Source organism: Papio anubis, chromosome 2, assembly GCF_008728515.1.
Source record: "Papio anubis isolate 15944 chromosome 2, Panubis1.0, whole genome shotgun sequence".
In the NCBI taxonomy this organism is placed as follows: domain Eukaryota; kingdom Metazoa; phylum Chordata; class Mammalia; order Primates; family Cercopithecidae; genus Papio; species Papio anubis.
Genome location: NC_044977.1, coordinates 141,286,809 through 141,303,796, shown reverse-complemented (window position 1 = coordinate 141,303,796; position 16,988 = coordinate 141,286,809). Strand labels below are relative to the sequence as shown.

The 16,988-nt window shown below is 36.3% G+C and overlaps 1 protein-coding gene across 1 annotated transcript in view; it reads left to right on the top strand.

Moving 5' to 3' along the window:
• SELENOT (selenoprotein T) overlaps positions 1-16,577 on the top strand; it is a 33,552-nt gene extending 16,975 nt beyond the window's left edge. Inside the window, exons 2-6 of the mRNA XM_009201521.4 lie at positions 7,541-7,651; positions 8,509-8,635; positions 10,242-10,329; positions 12,732-12,885; positions 13,808-16,577. Of these exons, the coding sequence (XP_009199785.3) occupies positions 7,541-7,651; positions 8,509-8,635; positions 10,242-10,329; positions 12,732-12,856 (451 nt within the window). The 3' untranslated portion in view covers positions 12,857-12,885; positions 13,808-16,577. The remainder of the gene's footprint in view (positions 1-7,540; positions 7,652-8,508; positions 8,636-10,241; positions 10,330-12,731; positions 12,886-13,807) is intronic.
• Positions 16,578-16,988: the final 411 nt, after the last annotated feature.

The window sequence follows — 16,988 nt, the reverse complement described above, 5'->3', positions numbered from 1 at the left end:
GCTACTTGGGAGGCTGAGGCGGGAGAGTGGCGTGAACCCGGGAGGCGGAGCTTGCAGTGAGCCGAGATCAGGCCACTGCACTCCAGCCTGGGAGATACAGCGAGACTCCGTCTCAAAAAAAAAAAAAAAAAAAAAAAGATTGTTTGTGACTCTAGACAGAATCCCTCCCCACACACAAACTCCAGCTTATCTATTTTTCAAGATCTAAGTTAGAGTTCTTGGCATTATTCACATTTTTACTGTACCTTCTTGAAGATGAAAGAGTCCGAAAGATTTAAAGGTTTTTGAGCAGAATTATACATAAAAAACTGTCGTAGTTTGGTGTTGCTATAATAGAATATCACAGACAAGGTAATTTATAAAGAAAAATTTCTTTCTCATAGTTCTGGAGGTTGGGAAGTTCACTGTCAAGGTACTGGCATTTGTTGAAGGCCTTCTTGCTGAGTCAGCTCATGGTGGAAGGTCAAAGAGAGGGCAAGCAAAAGCAGGTGATTGAACTTGCAGCCTCACCTTCCATTAGACCCTGCCTCCCAACAGTGTTGCATTAGGATTGTTTTCATCCTATGCTTTTTGTAGGACATATTCAAACCATAGCACAAACACACTTGTTTAAAATTTTAAATCACTGTTAAAGCATGTTTCCTTGTTATATGTAGAAAGCATTGCCTAGTATAACTTAATAGTCTGAAGGTAGTTTTCTGAAAAAAAAGTGGACATAGTGCAAACATCTTAATACATTTTTTGATTTGTTTTGTGGAGTGTTATGTCATATAAATTGCAGTTGCACAAAAGTGAATAAAGGAAGGTAATTGTAAAATTTGATGCATCTAAGGTTAAATACTTTAGGGACATTCTCTTCACTAAACTATGCAGAAGATGGGAACCTTTTTTTTTTTTTTTTTTTTAAGAGAAAAAGACCCAGAGATGATTGAGAGGTTCAGATTAAATTAACGTGACGGTGCATTCATCTCATTAGGTTCCCTAAGATTCTCAACACATGGTGTGTTGGCCACTTGATTGATTCACAGGTTTTTTGGAGAGAGGATCTTTGCAAGATGGCTCTTCTGCTCTTGAAGACTGGCAGTAGTTACAGGTACAGATAGATATGTTACTGGTTTTGTACAAGATGCAAAAGATGAATGGTGATCAAGCCACCCTGGCCACAGGAGAAAGCACATGCAGTTATTCATCAAGAGACAGTACACTTCATGTTTATTTTTTAAAAAATCCAAGGCTTTGGGATCAAGAGAAGGTAAGGTGCTATTGAACAGTTTTGAGTAGTGGCACCACAGAAAAAGATAAATTGGGCTTATAGACGCTGTTATAATAAACGTTATAAATTGAGGATGCTAACAAGTACAAAGGAAACAGATATATAAAACTTTATTCGAGTTAGCTGGGTATTCTGTTGGAGATTCTTAGGAGCTGTGAATGGAGGCAGGTGGGGGATGACTAGTGAGAGGAAGCTCAAGTAAGGCACGTCCTTCCTGCTGGTAATTCTTAGAAGCTACAGATTAGCTTGTCAGATTTTAAATGGTAGTCAAAATAAGTATACCTGAAGTTTATTGCTTGGAAAAGCAGGTCAGATGTGACTAGAAATGGAGGGGTTTTTTTGGGGTTTGTTTTGTTTTGTTTTGTTTTTAATGGAGGATTTTAGAAGGGAGTAGTGTAGAATTTAGAGCTAGAAAGGATCTTACACATGAAAATACGAAAAGTAGACTTTGTAGGTTTATCTAAGATTTTTGTTTAGTGACAGAGCTAGAACTAGGATCCAGGGTTTCTCTTTCATGGTTAGTTCAGCTAGGAAGAATATTTAAAGAAGCCAGGGTAATTCAGATGAACCTTGATAGGTTTAGGAAAGAGGTAAGAGAACAAAAATCCAGTAGGTAAGAAGATGGAAGAATTTTAAAATCATTTTTATAAGAAATAGATATTATTAATTTAGAATTTATGAGTTGTTTCACAGAGGGCTTGAAGTGGGAAAACAATTGAAATTATATAGACCATATAAATACTTCTATAAAACATCTGTTAAAATTGATTCTGTAATTCATTGTCATTTGAATAAAGTGGGCCTGTGTCAATATTAATCAAGTGCTATTTGAATGTCTACTTTCAAGTAGCTGGGACTACAGGTACATACCACTATGCCCAGCTAATTTTTGTATTTCTTGTAGAGACAGGGTTTCACCATGTTACTCAGGCTGGTTTCAAACTCCTGAGCTCAAGCAATACACCTGCCTTGGCCTCCCAAAGTGCTGGGATTACAGGCGTGAGCTACTGCACCCAGCCAAAGTGAGAAATGGTTTTACGCAGGTGAATACTATGATGGAATCTACACTCAGGCAGCTGAATTGATTGGAGGAAGGATAGGTGGAAAGCAGCATACCAATTATTATAATAGTTGAAAGGCAGCTATGGGTATGTGGTGATAAGTCCAGTTGCAATAGAAAAAGCAAATAATGGAGCTGAGTTGGAGGACTGCTTTGAGAGAAGCAGGCTGGATATGTGAGGAATATTACATTCAGAGTACATTTGTTTCTCTCAGTCTGTGTTCCTTTTTTCCCTCTCATCTCTCTCCAACCTGTGTTTCTTATAACTAGTCTTAAATCTTTTCTCTTATTTAGTAATTATGGAAGTGTAAAAAAAAAAAAGTTTGTTTTAACAAATTCAGGAAAGGCATGGTGACTCATGCCTATAATCCTAGCACTTTGGGAGGCCGAAGCGGGAGGATCACTTGAGGCCAGGAGTTTGAAATCACCCTGGGCAACATAGTGAGATCTCATCTCGACAAAAAATTAAAAAATAGCTGGGCATGGTGGCACATGCCAATAGTACCAGTTATTGAGGAGACTGAGGTGGAAGGATTGCTTATTTCCTGTTTGTCTTGTACTTTTACCTGTTGATTGTAGATTGATTTCAGGTGACATTTGAATGAACCCAATAAAGAAGCCAGGACTTTCCACGTCTTAGAAGCCACGTGTTAGGCTCATTTTGTGTGTATTTCTACAGTGGTAGACAGTGTAATGCTCTAAGAGTGCGGCAGCTGTAAGGGAAATCACCTGGTCTCATGTAATGTAGTTCCTTAACCTGATAAGCTACTACTTACTTGTGTAGTGTTGTTTTTGTAACTTAAAAAAAAATAAGTAACTGAGCACGCTTTTTATCTGCATTCAGAGTGTTTGCAGCTGTTTGTTTGTTTGTTTGTTTTTGAGACAGTCTTACTGTCTCCCAGGCTGGAGTGCAGTGGTGCAGTATCGGCTCACTGCAACCTCCACCTCCTGGGTTGAAGTGATTCTCATGCCTCAGCCGCCCGAGTAACTGGGACTACAGGCACGTGCCACCATGCCCTACTAATTTTTGTATTTTTAGTAGAGACAGGATTTTACCATGTTGGCCAGGCTGGTCTCAAACTCCTGATCTCAGGTGATCCACTTGCCTCAGCCTCCCAAAGTGCTAGGATTACAGCACTGCACTGGCTGATAGTCACTTTTTAAAATCCCAATTCTTCGTTTCTAGAGAAGAAACTCTGTTTGGATCTTGTTGTTACAGGTTTGTATTTCTGGAACATCAGCTATGGCAAGGAATGGGGCCTCGTTGTATAAATGGAACTCAACGCTATGCGTGGGTAACTATTGTGAATTAAATGGGAGGGTGAATTGGAGATATTGTGAAAATAGAAAACCACAAACAAATATTTATTTTGTAACAGTAAATATCTGCGATCTTGTTCATGTTGTCTTTTAATGAGGATGCGAGAGACTGGGGTTTATGATTGGCCCAGGTTTGATATAAGTAGGCATTTGACTCCAATTAGCAGCAAATGTAATAGAGAAGGTAAAAGTGGGATGGTTGGCACTATGAATTAGGACACTGAACACATATTGCTCTGTCATCCAGTCTGGAGTGCAGTAGTGTGATCTCAGCTCACTGTAGCCTTCACCTCTTAGACTCAAACGATCCTCCCACCTCAGCCTCCCTAGTAGCTGGTACTTCAGGTATGTGGTACCATACCTGGGTAATTTTTCTTTTCTTTTTTTTTTTTTTTTTTTTTGTAGAGACGGAGTCTCACTGTATTGCCTAGGCTGGTCTTGAACTCCTAGGATCAAGTGATCCTCCTGCCTCAGCCTCCCAAAGTGCTGGGATTACAAATGTGAGCTACCATGCCCAGCCTATGATAGACTTTAAAAAGCACAAAATCAATTTAAAATAGCATGGACAAGAGATTTTGCTGTATTTTCAAAATTTCCTTTCTGTTATGCATAGATCATCTAATATATAAGCAAGATCTTCTTTTAGAAAAGTAGTTTCCAAAATATTTTAAATCAAGCAATTGCAACAGTTGATTTCATATAGTAAGATATCTCTGTATTACTAGAAAGGGATTTGCAAAGTGATAGACTTAAGATTTCATTTCGGCCGGATGTGGTGGCCCACGCCTATAATCCCAGCACTTTGGGAGGCCGAGGCGGGTGGATCATGAGGTCAGGAATTCAAGACCAGCCTGGCCAACATGGTGAAACCCCATCTCTACTAAAAATACAAAAAAAATTTAGCTGGGCATGGTGGCAGGCGCCTGTAATCCCAACTATTCAGGAGACTGAGACAGTTGAATTGCTTGAACGCGGGAGGCAGAGTTTGCAGTGAGCCGAGATCGCGCCACTGCATGCTAGCCTGGACAACAGAGCAAGACTCCATCTCAAAAAAAAAAAAAAAAAAGATTTCTTTTCAGGAGTTAGGTTTGATTACTAAGGACATTTAGCCCAGGGGCAGAAGGATAGGCAGCTGATGCAACATTTTTATGTTCATATATTTCTTTGGAGGTGTACTGGGAGAGGCAGTTTTAACTCATTGACCTAGAAAGAGTGGAATCATTTGAAAGAACTGGGTGAGGTGGTAGAGGTGATGGTTACTAGCTCTTTACCATGTATACCTTTAACATTTGTCCACCTTGGTATGTTACATTTTGGAAAACATCTGTTAGTAGTAGTGATTGCTGCTTCAGAAGAGAAAAATTATTTTAGGGAAAGCAATTATATAGGAAAAAAAGTTCCTTGGTTTTTCTTCACAAGTCTGGAAGCAAATATAAGGAGGAATAAGCATAAGTAAACTTGTCTAAAAATATGTTGTGGCCGTCTCATAAACTGCTTTATTTTTCAGAAGAAAGAAAAGTTCCGTTTTAAAGTCCTTTTTGGAATCTGAGATTATTAGCTAAATTCTATTTGGAGTTTCACACAAAGGTCTAAGACTTAACTGAAGATTTAGGGCCTGATGAACCAAGTAGATTTATGCTTCTAAACACATTAGCCAGAAAAGTGGGTAACTAGGGGGAATCTGACTGTTAGTTCAGCCTGCGCATATGCACATCTCTGGTTGAGTCTCTTAGGGTTTCCCTTAAGGTACTTCTTAGGGCTCATAAGCTTGGTCCTCTCAGAAGAATCTCTGTATCTTCATCATGGAAAAACCCAGGAGGCCAATTTTATGGGTACCCGATGGTGGCATTGTGGACAAAGGGAACTTACTTCCTGGACATATGAAGGATAGCTCTTGAATCATCAAATTGTTAAATTTGGGGTCTCGTGGAAAGGGCCTAGAAACCCAAATCACAAAGACTATGTTCTGGTCCCAGCCCTGGCACTAAGTGAGGACAGGACCGTATCTGTGTTACTCACCACTAAATACTCGCTGCCTACTACAGTGCTTACCATGTAGTAAGCATTCAGTAAATATTTGAGTGAGTGAAATAATACATTGGATGCATAACTTTGGAAAAGTCACTTTATCTCTCTGGGTTTCATTTTCCCCCCTTCATCTATAAAATACAAGTTTTGACTAACCAAGTCTCTAGTTCTCAAATTACTGCATTAAAGGTTAGAAAGATACAGTTATTTTAGATAATCAATTCCATTGTAAACACCAGTGCAAACTTGGGCATTGATATCTGGTGGCATTTCTTGATTTTAAGGTAGTTAGGCTTCTAGGTTATCTAGATTGTTTTTGTAAAAAGCAATATTAAACTTTTTTTATGTTTGCTTTTGCTTTTTTGGTGTAAAGAAAGGATTTATAAAAATTTTTGCAGAGAAAGCAATTGTGGCAGAATATTAATATGTGATGAATCTAGATGAAGTGTTTATGTAAGATCTTTATACTATTCTTGCACCTTTCCTGTAAATTTGAAATTATATTAAATTAGTAATTTGAACTCAGAAAAGCCCAGCATGTAGTGAGACAGAATAAAAAGTACAACAATGGTAATAATAAAACATTAGGTGGATGTTAAGGATAGTATTTGGAGATTTATAAGTTCACTTTAGTATAGAGATTTGCGTCTCTTTGCAAAATATTTAGACTTGTAAGGGACATTCATTCTAAATGTAAAGGAAATATTCACTATAAAGACTGGTGAATTTCTCACTTACCGCTCCCCCACCCCCCCCAAAAAAAACAGGTTTTCTTAAATTGAGATCTACTAATATTTTTTACCATTTTACCCTGTCAGATAGAAACTCCATGCTGTTCCTTTGGGTTGGTAGTAGTGGTTATCGTTTTTTTTCCTTGATTGACAAAGCTGGCACCTCAGGTTTTACTGTAACTTAATTACTGACCCTACTTCCTCTGTACCAAGTGGTACCTTATACTTATCTGTTCCTTAACTTAGAATTTAGTGAACTTTAGTGTTTAACAATATTACCTGAATTTGTAAGCTCTTCTGTTGATATAATGGTACCATCTTCTTTTTTCTCTCATATGCACTCTGGTGGCATATTTCCTTTTTTTTTTTTTTTTTTTTTTTTGCTGGTGCAACATATATCTGAAAGTGAGTTGCTTAAGAGACTTTAGAGACTTTCTTCTCTAGAGTAATGATAAGGATTTTCTGTCCATATTACTGAAAATTATGTTCCCAATCTTCATTTTCCTTTGCAAAGTAGAATCCAATTTTAGAGTTAGAAGGGATCTAGGTCTAAGTTCCTTTTGTTGTGCTTGGGCAAACAAGTTTGCCTGGTTAGGGGCAGAATGGGAATAAGAACCAGAGTTTTATTCTCTCATGCCTTGATTTTTTTTTTTTTTTTTTAAAGTCTTGTGTCCCAAATTTGAAAGTCTCTAGCTCAGATGAATAAGAAGAGTTGTTTTCATTTCACTGTTTATGCAAGTAATTGATACTCCCCCAAAATGGCCAAATCTGTGTGAGAGCTCAAAGTATGCTGAATGTGAATAGGTATTTGCTGTTGTCCAACAGTAACCCAAATCTATAAAGTTTAATGTTCTTTTTTTCTTTTTAACTTAAAAAAAATCAGGCCGCATTACTGGCATATATAGTTTAATGTCTTAATGGAAGGATTTGAGGGGGTGGTAACTGAAATATGTGAAATGTATTATAAAAAAAACTCCATGTATTTGTCATCCTGGTTCAATTATTATGAATTTGTGACTGATTTTGAGAAAAATTTGTCATCTTGATAATTTTTAGGCTTTATCTAACTACAAAATAAATCTAGGTATATGCTAAATGACTTAATAGAAACACTTACTTTTTCTGCAGTGTCTCCTGAGGTTATAGGCGGGTGTTTGAGGAGTACATGCGGGTTATCAGCCAGCGGTACCCAGACATCCGCATTGAAGGAGAGAATTACCTCCCTCAACCAATATATAGGTAAGAAATTTTAATAACTTAAAAGGAAAGTAATTTATTTGATTTTATAAATGTTTGTGAATTGGTTTAATTAGCTGTCCTTAGTTATTGTAATTACTTAGTTGGTTGTAATAATATACAGAGAATGCTGTTTTATATATAACAAGTTTATTTGACCCAATATAGAAGGCTTTTTCTTTAAGAAGAAATAGGGTCATTTCAGAGATGGCAACCCTTCTAAAGATGTATTTTCCTATGTATTTTTAATTGTAGAAATAGAATAACAATCCTAAATTTTTACAGAAACTGGTATTCTGTGTTTCATAAAATAATAGTATTTTTAAAGACCAATTCTATATAAATTTGTGGGTTAATTTTTCAGTTTATTTTAAATATATTAAACTTTTTTGTTTTAAAATTGCACAATAAACTTTAATTGCTTTCTCTTTTTTTTTTTTTTTTTTTTATGAGAGAGTGTTTTTTTCTCTATCCCCGAGTGTGGTGTCCCGTTCCCTGCTCTCTGCTCACTACAACCTCCGCCTCCCGGGTTGACGCCATTCTCCTGCCTCAGCCTCCTGAGTAGCTGGGACTACAAGCGCCCGCCACTACACTCGGCAATTTTTAAAATATTTTTAGTAGAGACGGGGTTTCACCGTGTTAACCAGGATGGTCTCGATCTCCTGACCTCGTGATCCGCCCGCCTCGGCCTCCCAAAGTGCTGGGATTACAGGCTTGAGCCACTGTTCCCAGCCTGCTTTTTCTATAAGTAACTTTTAGATTTGGTGTCTAGAAAATCTTTACATACACTTGAATTACTAAATTTTAAAGTAGGTTTGAAATTGTGGCTTCTGATTATTTTCTTTCTTTTCTTTTGATAGACACATAGCATCTTTCCTATCAGTCTTCAAACTAGTATTAATAGGCTTAATAATTGTTGGCAAGGATCCTTTTGCTTTCTTTGGCATGCAAGCTCCTAGCATCTGGCAGTGGGGCCAAGAAAATAAGGTATGTAACTTAATAGCTTTGGTAACTGTAGGTTTTTACATTGTCAATGAAATATTCTAATAAATTTTCTTATTTTGAATACTTGTTATTGATTCAACTGTTAACATGTATTATATTAATTTATACCCGTTTTATCTCTGGGGAAGTCACTTAACCTCCCTTGACCTTCATTTCCATATTGATATATTAAGAATGATTAGGTCTTATCCTTTTTAATTTTGGGGGACAGGGAGGTGTTAGTTTAGTATAACCTGGGCACAAAATAATTTGTTATCTGATTTTGATTGTATTACTTAGGTCAAATCATATCCGACAAAACATATATACATAATGTAGACCTTTTAAACCAATTAATGTCATATTAGTGGGTTGATTCACATTAAAAAGGGGATTCCCATTAACTTGTTCTTATCAAAACTCATCTGTCTCTTTTTAAATTCTTTGTCCTTTGCCTCTTCTGTTTATGGATCTGTTTGAATAATTGCCTGAAAGAAACAATATAAATATACTTAAGAATTTTGTGCTGTTTCTCTTTTCCTTTGTAGGGTCTTATTGCCGCATACATTCTTTCTAGATTACTCTTATTTTAATTTATTTTACTTAAAATAATTTTTTCTGGAGGGCTTACCATCCTGTCTGAAATGGGTTTAATTTTTATTTTTCTCATGGATTAGATTTTTCTAGGCTTCCTTTTATGAAGTCTTCTTTTTTGGAGTCTTCTATCTGGTCTTGTCCTTTAATTCTAGGCTGAATACCTTTAGCGGACTCCTGCGTAGCTGTACTTCTTTTTCTTTGGTAACCATTTCTTTCTAGTAACAGGCAGGACTTCTTAATGTAAATATCTTCAAGCGGTATCTCTAATGGAAATATATCTCTACCTGGTAGGTTTTATGACATTTCCTTTTGTATTGTTCCCATGAAAATATACTTAACATTCCCAAATGGTAGAGTAATTCCTGTAAAAACAAACCCCACCTAGCTCCTGTGGGGTAGTAGGGAAAGCTCTTTCTCATCTGCTGTGAACATTTGATTTATTTTTCTGAAACAGCTTGCTGTGAATTGGCATTCTCACTGCATCCTACTTTTAGTCCGGTGATTTTGTTAAAGTAAAACTTTGCTGGCCAACAAGAAACACCTCGCCACTTTTAGGAGAGTATAGATTTGCCTTTGAAAGGTGAATGAATGTGCTTTGATATGCCTGTGCTTTCTAGCGGACTTTATTAGTTTGACTTAAAATGATTTGTTTGAAACATATACAGGTTGTATTGAATATTATATGGAGTTACTAATTTTGCATCACAAGTCTCTTATGAATTCATATATTATAAAAATGGTAAAGTGAACTCTTATGCTTGTATATTTTTGTTTAGCTTATTAAGGCTATTATGAAATCTCTTAGAAATTCTGTGTACATTATGAATATCATCTATAAATGCTTCAGCATGTGTAGAGCTGCAAATTAATATTGGTTTACTTTTGCTTTATGTATGTTATCCGAACATACGGAATAGCAGTAATAGTTTTTATGGGAACTTTTAAAGTAGATTGAAAAGAGCATTTGCCAAAAATGACTTTGCCTGTTGTGCTTAATTATATTTTCTTTTAGGTCTATGCATGTATGATGGTTTTCTTCTTGAGCAACATGATTGAGAACCAGTGTATGTCAACAGGTGCATTTGAGATAACTTTAAATGGTAGGTTCTGAATAGTTTGCATTTTGTGATAGATTTTAAATGATTTATAATCAAGTATCAAGCTTTCATCTTTTATAATAAGAGAAACTTCTTTAGTGTTTGTATAAAAATAAGTTTATTTGAAAATTCAGGAGATAGAATAATTTAGAAAATTTTAACTTATTTTTTTTAAAATTTGCTCCCTCAGCTTAATCTCTTTACCTCTACTGGAACTTCACGTCTTTGAATTCCTTGAGGAGTTGGCCCTCTTCTTTTTTTTTTTTTTTTTTTTTGAGACGGAGTTTCGCTCTGTCGCCCGGGCTGGAGTGCAGTGGCGTGATCTCAGCTCACTGCAAGGTCCGCCTCCCGGGTTTACGCCATTCTCCTGCCTCAGCCTCCCAAGTAACTGGGATTACAGGCGCCCGCCATCTCGCCCGGCTAGTTTTTTGTATTTTTTAGTAGAGACGGGGTTTCACCCTGTTCGCCAGGATGGTCTCGATCTCCTGACCTCGTGATCCACCCGTCTCGGCCTCCCAAAGTGCTGGGATTACAGGCTTGAGCCACTGCGCCCGGCCGGCCCTCTTCTTATATCAGATTGTCTCTGTGAACTTTATGTACTCCCATGGCTTTAAAATAACATCTGTATGATGATCCCTAAATGTATATCTGTCAGTCTCTCTCCTAAAATGCTGTGCTCAGGAATCTTAAACATAACCTAGTCTAAAATAAACGCTTGCTTACTTCTCCTTCCTATAATGTCTGTAAACTCTTTTGCTCCTCCTCTGACATTTCTCATTTATTTAATGACACCATCATTTGTCTACTCAGTTGCCCATGCCAGAAACCTATGATAACATCATCATCTTCCCTAGTCCCCCTATTTAATGGATTACCAAGTCTTCTCAATTCCACCTCCTAAATTTTTCAAAAATCTACCTTCTGTTCATCTTAACTGCCACCACCCTAGTCCAGGCCACAATTAACTTATTACCCTTTTCTACATTCTCTAAACCAGGGGTTGGCAAATATGGCCTATGAGCTAACAACGTTTTTTACACTTTTTGGTTAAAAAAATAAAAGTAAAATATTTTGTGACACATGGAAACTATATGAAATTCAAACTTCTGTGCTTATAACTAAAGTTTTGAGTTGCATCAATGAAAAATTCATAGAAATTTATATTATATAAGTACCTATATAATGTTCTTGATTTTTATCTCTTGGTCCACAAAGCGTAAAATATTTAGCATCTGCCTTCTTACAGAAAAATTGACCAATATCTGTTCTAAACAATGAATTTTTTTTTTTTTTTGGGAGACGGAGTCTAGCTGTGTTGCCTAGGCTGGAGTGCAGTGGTGCAATCTCCACTGCAAGCTCTGCCTCCCGGGTTCACACCATTCTCCTGTCTCAGCCTCCCAAGTAGCTGGGACTACAGGCGCCCACCACCACGCCTGGCTAATTTTTTGTATTTTTAGTAGAGACGGAGTTTCACTCTGTCAGCCAGGATGGTCTTGATCTCCTGATGTCATGATCCATCCGCCTAGGCCTCCCAAAGTGCTGGGATTACAGGCAGCTGCGCCCAGCCTAAACAATAACTTTTTTAATGCAAATTTTATCTTGCTGCTTGAGTGTTCCCCATTCATTAAATGACTTGACTTTTTTCTCAAGATAAAGACTAGAACATTTAATGTGGCCAAAAGGCTCTGTATTATCTAGTTTAGCGGTTAGCAAACAAAGGTCTTATGGATCTTATCCTCTGCTGCTTGTTTTGTAAATAAAGATTTATTATTAATAAACCATGTCCATTTGTTTATGCATTGCTACAACTGCATTTTTAGGCTACAAGAGTTGAATAGCTGTGTCAGAGACTGTGTATCTTCCCTAGCCCAAAATGTTTATTCTCTGTCCCTTTACAGTTTATTGACCCCAGTCTAATCCTTTCCACCTTCCCATCTTCCCTTATATCACTCCTCTTCTATATTTCTCTCAGCTATGCTGATTTTCTCTTAATTTCATGTGCCAAGCTCCTTTCTGGTCTTTACATTTCTGTTCTCTCCCTCAAAGGTTTTCTACTCTCATGAATCCCCACTCTGTCATGGTAATTTTTCTTTATCTTTTAGATCTCATTTAAATGATACTCTTTATCTGACTAGACAGGGACAGCCTTGTGTGTATGTCCCTCCTAGTACAGTAGTGCCTTTCAGTTTTAGCTCTGAGTACACAGTTGTAATTTTGTAGCCATTTGTGTAGTTCTTTTGACATTTTCCCTACTGGAATGTAAATTCCCTAAGAGCAAGCAGTGTACTTTTTTGCTTACTTTTGTATCCCCAGTTGTGTACATAGATGATAAATATTTGTGGGATGAATGCATATTATAAAATTATCTTTAATTTTTTGGGGGGCGGTGCCATTTATTTTTATAGATGTACCTGTGTGGTCTAAGCTGGAATCTGGTCATCTTCCATCCATGCAACAACTTGTTCAAATTCTTGACAATGAAATGAAGCTCAATGTGCATATGGATTCAATCCCACACCATCGATCATAGCACCACCTATCAGCACTGAAAACTCTTTTGTAAGTTGTTTAAAATATAGCTAATGTATAGGTTCCTGTTTATTCTTACGACTCAGCAAGTTGGTAAATATTATGTATATTATTGTTATGCGCGTCTGTGTGAAGAGACCACCAAACAGGCTTTGTGTGAGCAATAAAGCTTTTTAATCACCTGGGTGCAGGCGGGCTGAGTCTGAAAAGAGAGTCAGCGAAGGGAGATAAGGGTAGGGCCGTTTTATTGGATTTGAGTAGGTAAAGGAAAATTACAGTCAAAGGAGGGTTGTTCTCTGGCGGGCCGGAGTGGGAGTCACAAGGTGCTCAGTGGAGGGACTTTTTGAGCCAGGATGAGCCAGGAAAAGGACTTTCACAAGGTAATGTCATCAGTTAAGGCGGGGCAGGGCATTTTCACTTCTGTGATTCTTCAGTTACTTCAGGCCATCTGGGCGTATAAGTGCAAGTCACAGGGGATGTGATGGCTTGGCTTGGGCTCAGAGGCCTGACAATTATCACTTGAGTCCTCAATTTAAGATTAAACAGAGGGATGTATTCTTCATTAAAATGTTGAAGTGTATGAAGAGAGTTTGGACCTGCCAAAATAAAGTCAGGTTGTTAGTAATTTTATCTTCAAGGCTTAATAATTGGGTCTGAAAACCTTATTTTCTTTACTCTAAATTCCTAATGGCCAGAGTTGATATATTATGCTAGAGGTGTGTGTACTTCCTGTCCTTACCTTCAAGTAATTAGTTCCTGAGAGTATGCAAATTCTTTGAACATACTCAAGATAAAAAATTTATAGGCTAATGTGTGAACACAGAGAGGTATTAATTAACTTTTGCTTAGCGGAGTTGTTCTCAGTTTCTTTCTGATCAATGAATTGACGTTCTAAAGAGTTTTTATGAGTGATTTTTGAAATAAAATATTCTTTTTTCTGTATATCTTTCAGGCATTAAGAGATCATTGCAAGAGCAGCGTGACTGACATTATGAAGGCCTGTACTGAAGACAGCAAGCTGTTAGTACAGACCAGATGCTTTCTTGGCAGGCTCGTTGTACCTCTTGGAAAACCTCAATGCAAGATAGTTTTTCAGTGCTGGCATATTTTGGAATTCTGCACATTCATGGAGTGCAATAATACTGTATAGTTTTCCCCACCCCCCACAAAATCACCCAGTTAATGTGTGGTGTTGTTTTTTTTTTTTCAGGTAGACATTACTACCTGTAACTTTTTTTCTTAGTCATATTTGAAAAAGTAGAAAATTGAGTTACAATTTGATTTTTTTTCCAAAGATGTCTGTTAAATCTGTTGTGCTTTTATATAAATGTTTGTTTTTTATAGTTTAAAATTGATTCTTTGGGAATCCAGTTGAAGTTCCCAAATACTTTATAAGAGTTTATCAGACATCTCTAATTTGGCCATGTCCGGTTTATATAGTTTACAAAATATAGCAGATGCAAGATTATGGGGGAAATCCTATATTCAGAGTACTCTACAAATTTTTGTGTATGTGTGTATGTGCGTGTGATTACCAGAGAACTACTAAAAAAAACCAACTGCTTTTTAAATCCTATTGTGTAGTTCAAGTGTCATGCCTTGACCAATCTAATGAGTTGATTAATTAACTGGGCCTTTATACTTAACTAAATAAAAAACTAAGCAGATATGAGTTAAATTTAAAAGTTTCAATTTATTGCTCAGTGTACCTGTTAACATTATATTTAACAATTGTCTGCTGAAATTTTTGTTTTTGATTTATGGATAATTTCATAAGAGTACACACACTTTAGATATACAAATAATAGGTTCATTTACCATCTGTAGGATCATTGAAACTCACCTCACTAAAGAAAGTTCACTTGAACCTCTTTACAGCATTGATATTAGGTGAACAGAAATTACCTGACTAATAATTTGTTTAACATCATATATCAGAATTTTATTGTATATGATGAACAAAACTTAAAATTTTTTAAATTTAATTTTTAAATACTGTTTCAGAGTTCTAAAAAGGCAGTTTTTTAAAAAACTCAAATTATTAAAAACTGTAAGAATAACTTAGCAGAAATAGAACCAGAATGTAGAAAAATAGTCATGTAACAGCAGTCATAACATACTTCAGCTTCCATATAGGAATAGAAGTGGTAGAGCCAAAAGTGATTTAGGGAAAAATTATAAAGGTACAGGTTGAGTATCCCTTTTCCAAAAATGCTTGGGACAAGAAATATTTCAGATTTCATAATTTTTTCAAAGTTTGGAATATTTGCATTATACTTCCAGTTGGGCATCCCAAATATGAAATCTGAAATGTTCCATGAGCATTTCCTTTAAGTGTCATGTTGACACTCAGAAAGGTTCAACATTGAGTCCACCTAACACTTAGGTGTTAAAGACCTAACTTTCTGTAACATTTAACCTTATAGTTTGTCATTGAATATTTGTTGAATGCATGTCAGGTAATGGTCTTGATTGTGATAGCTTCAAGGTGGAACATACTGTAATCTCCAGATGCTAGGAAGTTAGTTTAATAATTTACTGCAGAAAATTGATTAAATTACTGTCCTTTTAATTAAGAGTGTGGGGCCATTAACCTCAGTTCTTCATATAGTGACAAGAGTCCTTAGAGATTGTTACTCAACTTCCTTAGAAATTGTTATTCAGGTATAACATCATCTTTGACTAGAGCTTGAAATCTTGTTATCTGATTGTGTACCACTCCAAATTCCCTGCCTTCTGCAAGTTGAATGTCTTGCTGAATGTGTCTAGGGGTTCATCTTCAGTGATCGACATTCCACTAGTGCCACAATTAACTTCATGACATGTAGACATTCAAAACTTGAGCCTTGGATGTTCCTGTGGACCTGACAGTTAAAAATATAAAGAACCTGAGATTCAAATACAACTTTCTCTGTTTGCCTTGGGTTGAATAACTTGTCTTTTGGAGAATAGCTTTAAGTGGCTTAGATACTGATAAAATTCAGCTATATTGTTGACACTCATCTGTTTTGTCTTATGCTTAGCCATATTTAAATCTTGACTTTAATAGAGTCTAGTGAAAAAATGAGTGGGAAGAATGAATATAAAAGTAATAATATAAGGAAAAAGGGAAAGTAAACTATTTAGAATGTAGTTTTGTTATATTTCCAACATTTCAATATTTATTAGTTGTAAATTACTGTGGCAGTGTAGTTTATAAATGTCTGTGCACTATATTAATTAGAAGACCATAGAACATGCCAGCAGGTTGGCTAATGCTGTGGGGGTTTTTAACACAGTTGTCATTGTGGAAGAAATTATTTGGTACATTAATAAAAAAAATTGGTAAAACATGGCTTTATACCTCAGTGTGTAAGAAGTGCAAGACAAATATGCTTATTTCTTTTGCTAGAATATAAGTGATTTATTTGCTTATGATACTAACACTATTAATGACAGGAGTCAGTCAGCCTTTATAGCTATCAAAATATAATGAGATCCCAATGATGATCCTTTCTTACTTTGAATGTTAATTAGTTTGGGACTTTGATTGACTGGCAAACATTTTATCATTGTCAGAATTTAATTTAGGTTTCAAAAATAGCTTACAGGATTTTAAACATGGTGTGGTATTCTAAAGCCTTTTTTTTAAAAAGAGTACTTTTTGAAAGAAACAAATGAGGATTGTAAAGTTTGGGGACTTACCTCTGTAGCATTGTGAAAATAAACTTTTATTAAGCTGATTTGAAAGGAACTCCTACTTTGTGGAATTAAATCTACACTAGAGCACTTTATATGGTAACTATACTTGCAAAATTTTGCATTATAAAAATTATTGTCATTACTTTTTAATGGCTTCTTAACCTGACCAGTGTTTACCACCCACTGTCAGCCTGGCACTCAAGTCTTATCACCCTCTTGGACCTTACACTACTTCTCAAGCCTCACAGTCTACTTGTGCTTCAGTGCTGCTGAACTGTCAATAGCTCTGTGATGTATTCTATGCTGGAGTGGTGCAAAGTGGAACAGTTTCCATCACTGTCCGTCTTTACCCCCAACCTGCAGAATTCCTGAAACACACTAACGTCCTTAAATCTGGAGAGAAACAAAATGAATGCTTTCCCTCTATTAACTGGTATAGACAATTTAACAAT